This window comes from Anabrus simplex, chromosome 2 (genome assembly GCF_040414725.1).
Source record: "Anabrus simplex isolate iqAnaSimp1 chromosome 2, ASM4041472v1, whole genome shotgun sequence".
In the NCBI taxonomy this organism is placed as follows: domain Eukaryota; kingdom Metazoa; phylum Arthropoda; class Insecta; order Orthoptera; family Tettigoniidae; genus Anabrus; species Anabrus simplex.
This window is the reverse complement of record NC_090266.1, coordinates 172,756,037-172,767,007: the sequence shown is the minus strand read 5'-3', so window position 1 is coordinate 172,767,007 and position 10,971 is coordinate 172,756,037. Positions and strand designations below refer to the sequence as shown.

Here is a 10,971-nt window from a genome sequence, read left to right as displayed (position 1 = left end):
CTTTTTTCAGGTTCTCTACAGGCATTGCAAGAGCTTTCAGTGCTGCTACATGCTGTGCACCTGGTGTTAATGCATCGCTAGTATCTTGCTCTAATTGTTGTTTAATTTCTGATAATCCATGATGTAGTTCTGTTAAGGGAAATGATAGTTTCTTCAATGATGGCACAGACACTGAGGAATTTTCTGGATCTTCCAAATTTTCAAACACAATGCTTCTTTCTACTTGAACAAGCTCCTTTTGAAGTTTTAGAAGAGGTGGTGCTAAATTCCCTAAAGTTGCAAGACTATCAGATTCAGATTTCTTTTTCAGAACTGCTAGCTTGGCAATTGTGACAATTTCCCTTGTTAACTGTTGTATGGATTGTTCTAATGTTTGAAGTTCTGGTGAACTTCTTGCATATTTATCTAGTGGAATGTCTGAAGAACTGGTATTTTTAATTTCAACCAAATGTTTTTCTAATTCTTTAATTGGTTTTGATAATGTTTTAAGTATGGAACACCTCATAATATCAGGCTCAAATCCATCTTCAGCTTCTATTGCTGCTTGCTGTTCAACAAGAGCAAGACCTTTTTGCAATTCCTGTATTGGCTGATAAACACCTTCTAATGGAATTTCAGTTTGTCGACCTTTGGAATCTGCAGAATCTTCGAGAATAACTTGCTGTTCTACAACTGTCACATGTTGTTTTAATTCCTGTAGTGGTTTCTCGAGTGTAGATAAAATACGCATACCAGCACTTTCTGAAGATAATTCTCCACTTACCTCTGAAAGTGCTTGTTGTTGTAAAATACTGATCCCTGTCTGAATCTCAAGGATAGATTGCCAAAGGCCTTGTAGTGCTACAAGTTTTTCATTGTTTTTTACCTTCTCTGAAGGAGTAGGAATTATGCCATGAGTATTTGACTTGATTTCTGGTATTTCAGCTGCAGATTCTAGAATAGCTTGCTGCTGAATCAAAGCCATTCCCCGCTTTAGTTCCTCAACAGGCTGTGCAACATTTTGTAAAATCGTTCTCTCTAATAGAGATTCTTCAGCTTTTTCAGTAAAAGCTTTTTCTTCAACTAGTTCCAAGCCTCTCTGAAATTCCTGGATGGGTTGTGCTAACTTCTCCAATATCAGACCTGTCTTTCCTGTGGAATGTTCTTCAGATGAGGACCCAGAGTGCTGCTCTACTAAAGCAAGGCCCTTCTGGATGTTATGAATTGGCTGGCTTAAAGTTTCTAATACTGACAGACTACTTATTGCAGAGGCAGGCTCATCTATATTTTCTGAGATAACTTTTTCTTCCACTGATGTCAATCCTTTCTGTATATCTTGCAGGGACTTAGTGAGAGCTTCCAGTACATCAGATTCACTACTTTGAGCTTGTGGTTTTGGTAATTCTGGATGTTTTTCTAAAGTTGGCAATGTCGGTAGATCAAGATCAGTTGCAGATAAACGCTTCTTCTTTGTAGCAGATTCCCCTTTCAGTGAATCATTCAATTCTCCTGTTTGCTGACTTTGTTCAACGGCTGATTTCCCATCACTCTTCACTGTTTCCAATTTTTCAGACTGAACTTTCTTTGAACCTTTCCTCTTTAATGTCTTACTTCTAGCCTTTTGTTCTTCTAAATCTTTTCTATCTTCAGAACCAACTTCAACATTTCCTCGTGTCTTTAGTCCATCACCCTCTTCAGAATAGGAGTCATCTTTGTCTATTTTCTCAGCAGAAGATAATTGTCTTAAATCTTCTCCCTCTCTGATTTGTTCCAACTTGTCAGTCTCCAATACAGCTGTAGTAACTCGCTCAGATGTTGGTACCAACACATTTTCTAAGATATTCTCGAATGAGTCACCTTGCCCACTTTCTACTGTACGAACTTTCTTCTTAAGTGATCCTGTCTGTGTGCTACTTTCTACTTTTGATTCAGAATGTTCCAATTGTACGCCTTCATCAGCAGCCTCCCCTTTCCTCTTCTTTGTTTCGATCTGAGTATTTCTTACTAACTCTGGTGGACTGCTTTTTATTGAGGCCCGATTTTGTTCTTCGCTTAAGAGTTCTGTCCTTTGTTCCTCTATAGCTGCTACTTGGTATGCAAATTCTTCCTCTTTCATTTTAGGTATACTACCTCTCGCACTAACAAATGTTTCATACTTCGATGGTGTGTCAAATTCTGAAGCTTGTGCATCACTAAAAGACTCACTTCGATCATCCTCAGGTTGAGATGACTTTCCAGCACCATTGGCTCCCTTGGATTGTGAAATGCTATGATAGGTATCACTAGACTGTTTTGCCTGTTCATTATCAGTTAATCGGTTGCTTTCAGATTTTCTTCGAGGAGGTCGCTTTGGGGGGGATACTTCATCAGCTCCAATATATGGGACTGTCGGGGCCAATGCCCTTTCCATGAATTCTGAATTTAACCTATCAAATGGAATACCATCTTCTTCAAGGTCTGGTGGTAGAGCAGATGCCTGCTGTGCAGCATCATCTGTGATTGATAGCTCTTCAAGATCAGCATCTGTTCGAAGATCATCTTCTGCTGTGGTAAAATAATCTCCTGTCACATCAATAACAACTGCTTCCATGAGAAGTTTCCCTGAATGGGAGGACTCTTTGACAAATCTCATTGGAGGAAGATCAACAACGTTGTGTTCTGAAAAAGGAAAGACACAACAAGGATGAAAAAATTAAAAAACAAAGTTGCAATGGAATCTACCTTAACACTTAGGACTTGAATAAATTTGTTTGGTTACACTACTTTTCTCACATTTACTTTTCTGGAAAATAATGGGTGTAGTGCTATCTATTCTTAATGCTAAAACTGAACAAAAACTGAAATGAGGTTATTTACATGACTATGTAAATCTGGAAATGAAAAATTTGTAGGTATGCTTTTGTTGTTTGCTTTTACCCTGTGTATAGCACATTTCAAAGCAAACATTTTGATGTAGGCTTAGTTTCATTGCAAATATTTTGAAGAAGAAGCCCTTTTTATTCCCAGTTTATTACTGCACTTAGCACAGTCCTTTGTAATAATCCGAGTGTGTGCCTAGATGAAGCGTGGCCCTCAGTTCAGTGGGCCCTCATCTTCACGAAGAGAATTCATTTTACAGACTGCGTAAGTTTGTGATGCTGTCCATGAGTTGCCAAAAGGTTAAGTGATGCCATTAAAGCACACTATTCTTGGAATAAATATATCTTGGAACATATGTGACATATGAGTGTAAAGGGTCAATATCAAAGCTTAATACAGAAGACATACAAATCCATAACATAAAAGAAGTAATTTTGGTTTCACGATATCCTGGGATTTATGGTGAGCATTTCCATTGAATAGTTGTTTTACAACAATATGTTATTACAAGGCAGGAGTCATGCAATCCATTGCTGTAATTGCAATGAGAATGGAACCCTCCCTTATATTCTTGGCTTTTGTTATAAAGAGAGCAATAGACATCACAGAATCCAGAGTACTATTACCAAATGTCTGAAGAAAAGTTGTGGATTTGAAGTGTATGTAGGAATAACCTATTTTTCCCCTTATGACTCTACCAAATGTGTGGATATAATAGCTTTTGATAGAAAGTGGAACAGCAGCTTAATAAGTTTATACAATGATAAGATATGAAAGAGACAGCAGCTCACAAGGGAAAAAGGTTTGAGTTGAAATGAAAAATTACTATGAACTCTGCTTCAAAAATGTGAAAGAAAAATATGACTGCATAATACACAGAAAAATACAGAATGCTAGTGATAATAGGTTATTACAAGCCGATATAAGTATACTCCATAAGTGGGCACTCGATAACAAAATTAAAATAAATTCTTGAAAATGGAGTCTCATAAGAATGGGAAAGAAACATAGGCAAGGGAACTTTCAATATCGTCTTGGATTGGATGCTCTGGTTGAGAGCGACTCATGCTACTACCTAGGAATCCACGCAAAGAGAGATCTAAAATGGGACACCCATGTAGGAAATGTAATTAATTAAGTCCTTACACTTCGTGATGAGGGTGTTAAAGGGTAGCAGTTCCCAGGTGAAGGCACAGGGCTATATATCACTCATTGAGCCAGTCCCGGAATATGAAGGAGCTGTATGGGATCCATACCAAATAAGACTCGTTAAGGAACTTGAGATGGTACAGCAAAAGGCTGAAAGATTTGTGCTTAATGATTTCAATTCTAGAAGTAGTGTACAAGTATGTTAGAAAAACTTGGGTGGGAGACATTGGGGACTAGAAGGAAACGAACACAGTTATGCACCATGTATAATGCATTCACGAATAAGCCAGCTTGGGGAGAATTGAACAGTCGACTAGGAAAGTCCTGTTACATAAGGAGGACAGATCATTAAAAGTTAAACAAGTAATTTATTGAAACCACCTATTCAGTACTAGTTAACTAACTAGTATTAAGTAGTATTAACTAGTATTAAGTTAAGTAACTAGTATTAACTAGTATTGAATAGGTGGTTTCAATACTAGTTACTTAACTTAATACCAATTAATACTACTTAATACTAGTTAGTTAACTAGTACTGAATAGGTGGTTTCAATAAATTAATTGTTTAACATTTAATCATTGAATTTCAATACCGCTAAAATGAAAAGAATCACTTGTAATAGGACACATCATCCGCATAAAGTAAAAGGTAAATCACAGAAAACTAACTATGGTAAATATTCGTTCATAAATTGGAGAATTGATGACTGGAATACATTACTTGCAGCTGTCTTAGAGCCTTTTCCCAAAAATGTAAGATGCTTCAAGAATAGACTCCAGCATTCTGTAAACTGTGTGTAAATTTCTATGTGATGGTGTCATATTTCAATGCACTGTAAATTGTAATATTAATGCATTTGATTTATTTAAGATATGTGTGAATTTGTATATGATAATGTTGCAATGTTCAGCTAGTAGTAAGCTCAATTTATAGTATTGAAAGCCATAGTATTAAGCACTGGATATTCTTAAGTTGTGTGTGAATTTGTATATGACGATGCTGGATTTAGAATGTTTAACTCGTAGTATTTCTTGTAATATTTTCTTTCCATGTGCTTGTTGTACTCTTGTTGTAGTTGTTTATGTTGTTGTTGGGTAATTATGTTTTAACTTTATTATCACACTACTGTAAGTGATCATTGGCACTGGGATATTTCACAATATTAATAATAATAACAAACTGAAAATCTGGAAAGTTATATGATTGTTGTTTGTTGGTGCTCATGGGACAGTTTCAAAATTATCAATCAGTTTTTCAAACGCTTTAAGATGAATTGGTCCAGAAGACAAGAATTAGCCCTAAGAGCTGTGCATTGTACACCATCAATTGTATGGTTTCGCTGTAAAGTAAAATAAAGCTTATCCTTTGCAAGATAGCTGCTTTTGGATTTGCTCATTTTTAACACGTTAATGTTGAGGTGAATAATGACTTTTTACTGGTAAACTGCGGAAATGTGATATATGTATGTCAGGTTGTAATGGGCTAGTCATGTGCATAATTTCATTCCTAGTTGATAACCAAAGGTATAATCTTATCTTCAAACTTACCATTTGTGTGTTCCCCTACTGGGGTGACATATGGTTATCAGGTTGGCAGTGGGGCATACTTTTCTTTGTTGTTGTGGCACGTTGTCATTTATTTTGAGCAGTTTGTTTGCATGCCATTCAAACTTCTTCTTGTAGTTTACAGTTGTGTAATAAAAACTGATTTCAAGTCATATGTATTTCTGTGCCGAGTGAGCCATGGACAATGGAGCACTACAGGTTTATTATAATACTTTCTGAAGTGATGTAACAATAGCATATAGCAATAAAGCAATAATCGACTCCAATTCACATTAATTTCCTTGCCACTAATAATTGAATTCTAATGGTTGCATAAATAGGGTGATCAATATCAGTGAAATTCCATCGTCTATTTGCAGAGACGGGAATGGGCACCGCACTGCACTCAATGAACACCTTAGGAGAACACACAGCACAATGCAACAGTAGATGTTAGCAGCAGTTCTGCGTGATAATTTCAACTTGAGCAGCCTAAACATAGTACCGTTTCACTCCACGAGGGGCGACACACGATATTTTGCATCGCCTGTCACCTCACAAAAGGTGACATCGTCTTCAACATGTTAACTAAATTTTTGTATGATTGTTATAACTTTAAATTAATTATTGAGTTGCTTCTCATGGTAATCCTCAGGAACGGGCAGCTATTCCTGAGGATTTTCTCTCTGGAGGAGCAGCACTTTGAAATTAGAGAAGCACCATGACTATAACAGTGCAGTGTACTGATTTTTAATGTAACTAAGAGGTATCACATAACTGTTATATTAATAGCAATCATGGCTGTTTATTTTAGTGTGGGATGGCATGAATTGATGAATATAGAAATGAGTTACCAGTAATTAATTCATCAATATTAGTAAAATGATTCATTAAGAAGGAATACACTTTTCACTGCTGACTCAGTTAGTGTAACTTTAAAGCCTTTCGGTCTGAATTATAACACATATAACTCTGTAACTCAGTGACTTGACAGTCTAGCAATTCCCACTGTTGTGCACACTATGCTTTCTCTATTCAGTATGTCAACAGGAGATTTTAAATGGGACATCGTACCAGTTATTAACCTCAAGTAGCTAACCAATGTTCCATGTTGATTCCAAGCGAAAGCTTTGTTTACACAATTATTTTTCCACTAAGTGTATTACTAGTGGTTTGTCTCTAATTCAGATGTCAATAAAATGTATCTAATAAGAATGTACTTTTTTCCAACATTTAAGAAGATGATTCATAAGATTAAAGGAAAAACAAAATGGTTTAAAGCTGAAACTGGTCTCTGACAGGGAAGTGTACTATCCCCCACACTATTCATCATAGTCATGGATGAAATTCATTAGAACATTAAACAGAGATTGGGAAGACAGGCAACAAAAGCCATGTGCTTTGCAGATGATATAGTGATATGGGATGAGGATGAATGGAAGAGCAAAAAAAAGTAGATGTATGGAATCAAGAGATAGAAAAATTTGGGATGAAAGTAAGCACAGGGAAAAGTAAAACCATAGTGATGACAAGGGGAAGGAAGGAAGGAAGGAAGGAAGGAAGGAAGGAAGGAAGGAAGGAAGGAAGGAAGGAAGAGGAAAGATAAAACTGAATGGTAAAATTCTGGACATGGTTAAAAGTTTCAGGTACTTGGGAAGTGTGATCACAGAAGATGGAAAGATAACCGAGGAAATTGGGAAAAGAATACAACAAGCAAACAGCTTCTACCAGAGTGTAAGGGATATTTTGTGGAACCAAGATGTCCCGAAGAAATGTAAGAAAGTATTTTATTCAACCTATTATGAACTCATACTAACCTATGCAGGTGGATTGTGGACTACAGGCAGTAGAATACAGGCAGTGGAGATGAAATTCCTAAGAGGTATCGAGGGCAAGACCAGAAAGGTTGGAATTAGAAATGAAGAGATAAGGAAACGGACGGGAATCTTGAAACTTCAAGACAGGATAGAAACAACAAAGCTAAAGTGGTATGGGCATATGATGAGAATGGGAGAATTGAGAGTGCCCAAAAAAGCTTCTTCAGAAAAGTTAACAGGAAAGAGACCATGAGGAAGACCCCAAAAGAGCTGGACAGATTCAGTGTGGGAGTGCATAGAGAAGAGGGGAGGAAAACCAGAAGATGTTCTTAAAAAAGGAAAAGAGTGGTGGAGAGATAGGCAGTGATGGAGGTCCTTGATTCACAATCCAAACTGGGAAGCTGGAAAGGGGAAATGAAGATGGTGATGATTCATAAGATCAAGTGCCCAGATATGTGTTTTTTAAAAACTGATTATACCAATTTTTAATAGCCACCTCGCATCAAGATGAATATTTTTACATAATCTGTTCTTGATAATTTTTTTAACAGTCCCGGTTTGTATCATTTTATCGATTTATTGTATTTTAATATTAAGGCCAAAACATGTAACAACTTTTTAATCATAATATCTTTGAATGTAATGACTAAGGTGGCTGTTTTTTTAATTTTATCTTTTTAAGGGAATTTTATGTATGAATAGGTGATTAGCAAGCTGCTGATTGAGAGAATAGGTAAGCAGCAACAATGTATACATGTATATTTAACACAGTATTATTTATATATTTTGTAAACCATTTAAATATTGTAAATAATATCCAACCTTATGCATAGGTCTAGGAAATATTTTACATGTACATGGGGTTTGCCTTTTTTCACTACACCCTCCAGAAGATGAAACGTTTTTTCTGTCTTTACCTAGGGAACAGATCCAGCTAATAATTGCTTGTTGGTCCAAGATTCCTGACAAATTCAAAAGTAATCTGTAAAAGAAGCTTACCAGAAACATGTTCTGACAGCTGATCAGCATACATTTCCACAACTTGGAGAGCTTCTTCTTCTGTAAGATCTGGTGTTTCATACAGGGACACTGACACCTCCTTCCCATCAAAAGAGAAAGATATTTCCGGTCGCTCATCTACTGTAAGCGAGCGTTCAGTAGCTGGTGTATCATACATCTGTGATGTACGCTCTTCATGTATGGTTGACAGTGATGGATTCCGTGCAATAATATGGCCCGCAGGAGCTATTCCTTGGTCAACACGTTGCTGCCCAGTCTTCATCAGCATACGATCTTTAAAAAGTACAGTGTAAATGAATTCATAAAATTACAAGATTTACAGGAATATCACATTTAATTAGCCAATATTTTAGAAATAGTGAACATCTATATATTAAAAAAGTTTACTAACAACAGTTTTTGGCAAATCCGTCTATCCGTTCTACCAGACCAATTTGCTTCATTTTTGTTGTATTATGTCAGTAATTACCTGCCAGTGAATCATGAGACATTGATAGGTCTGTAAGTTCAGCCAACTTTGAGTAATCATAACATCAAATCATTAAATGAACACTCCAATAATTGCAGGTGAAGGCTTACCTTAACCCGCAACAAATTGTATACTTAGCAGGTTGCTAAGCAACTAACACTTTCATTAATATTCTTTCATTAATATTACATTGTATGCAGCCATACTTGATCACTACTTGTCAAGCCAGAGAGTACACGCTTCCTATGATCACAGAAGAATACTATTCCCTGCTAGCTACTCTTTGGTTCTCTAACCTTTCCCAGTTTCCAAATTTATTCAACAGATGGTAGAGCATTCCTAATAACTTACATGCTGCTAAGAGAAAAAAAGTCTACATACAAAAAGACCCCATCATGACATACACCTTAGAAATTATCTGGGAACACCTATCAAAGGCTAACCTAGCGACACTAGAAAGAGTGACCATGTATCTTAAAAGTGTTCTCTGCCTGGCAAATGCAGTCCTTCGAGACTAACCTATGAGCTCACAAGACAACCATTCTATATGGAAGAAGTGCGATTAAAAATACCATTGCCTTATACATCACAATATCAAGCTTTACATCAAGAACTGCAGGATAAAAAACTGAATATATGGATAGATTTTTACCAAGCAGATGGCACGAAGATGTCAGAATGGATGAATTCTTACAACGAACTGCGGCACATCATAACGCGCTTCTTATTAAATGTTCATAAAACAATTGAAAAGGGCAGGCAAAACAATATGACCACGACAGGAATATCAAGACGAGATATCTGACCTATTTATAATGAATGCTGTGGAGCAACATGAATCCTCTAGTAAGATAATAAAATACTGTATTTCTAATCAAACTACTATAAACTAAACTTTCTTCAACTTATCCCAGGTAATTCTGGGGTTGCTGGATCCTCTCAGGCTTTTAGCAAGATTTAAGGCTGATGGTTTACAGGTGATCCACATGGTTCCACATCTTGCCTATCCAGATGAAAGGCCAGCAGGTAAGCAATTGTGCTAATTGCACACCTTGAAATTACTGGATAATTTATAAAAAAGTAGAATTAGTTTCAAAATCTTCTTCTTCCAATTTTCCCACACCTATGTGGGGTTTTGGGTGCAATCTGTGTCACACAAGTGGACTTGACCCTTTCTTATGGCCAGATGCCCTAGCTGGAGTGAACTCTTCATGGAGGACTGTATTTGCTATGGCGTGCTTCTGTGATGGATGGTAGTGTGATGTCTCGCATGTACATGAAGAGGATGGTATTGAGACAAATGCAAACATCCAGTCCCCAAGTCAGAGGAATTAACCTGTTGAGGCCACGAATCATATCTGGGACCCTTGAACCAAAGCCCACGACTGACCTATCAGCTAAATTCCCAGACCCACAACTACATTAAAAATAATGATGAACAATATATTATTCTTGTGGTAGTGTCCCTGTTGGTGTGTTTATTTTCAATGAACTGGGACTAAGAATGGGAATGGGAATGTTAGGCATTCATATGAAGCAAAAGTCAGAAACCACTGAAAATCACCATTAGAAGGTTCAATAATATTTCTCGTATCCAAAGACTCATTTTTGAAGATATAGTTCAAATTACCTCAAACGAGACTGCATGACAGCTGCCTTTTAGAAGTATTATGTTCTAAGGTTTATATATCATGGCCCATCTAAGATTTTTACCTCAAATATTTTCGAAATAGTCATAGAACTTTTATTTTTTTATACAGTTAATTCATTCATTCATCCACTCAATCATGAATGCTCTTTCCCCAGTTGGTGGCTATCCATGACTGAGTGAGAAGCATATTTATTTATTTATTTATTTATGCACAAACATGATTCAATCATTAAATCATTCAATTCAATTCATTCACTCATTCATTCAGTTAGTAACTCATCCACTCAATCACTCATGCATTCAATCAGTCATTCATACAGAATGTAATATGAAAGATAGTGACAAGGTTTTCACCTAGGTTGATATCAATACTGGGCACATGATGGTATGTTCAGTGTGTGCTCAGTGCTTTAATAAGCGTCAAGGCAACAGTCCACTTTCTTAAACATGAAATTAGTGATGTGCTTGAGCCCGGCTCGAGC

At 36.6% G+C, this 10,971-nt stretch overlaps 1 protein-coding gene across 1 annotated transcript in view; it reads right to left on the bottom strand.

Annotated features, from left to right (window-relative positions):
* Positions 1-10,971, bottom strand: part of LOC136863475 (titin) — a 352,605-nt gene that overhangs the window by 58 nt on the left and 341,576 nt on the right. Inside the window, exons 13-14 of the mRNA XM_067139877.2 lie at positions 8,349-8,642; positions 61-2,637 (exon numbers count right to left, since the gene is read on the bottom strand). Of these exons, the coding sequence (XP_066995978.2) occupies positions 61-2,637; positions 8,349-8,642 (2,871 nt within the window). The remainder of the gene's footprint in view (positions 1-60; positions 2,638-8,348; positions 8,643-10,971) is intronic.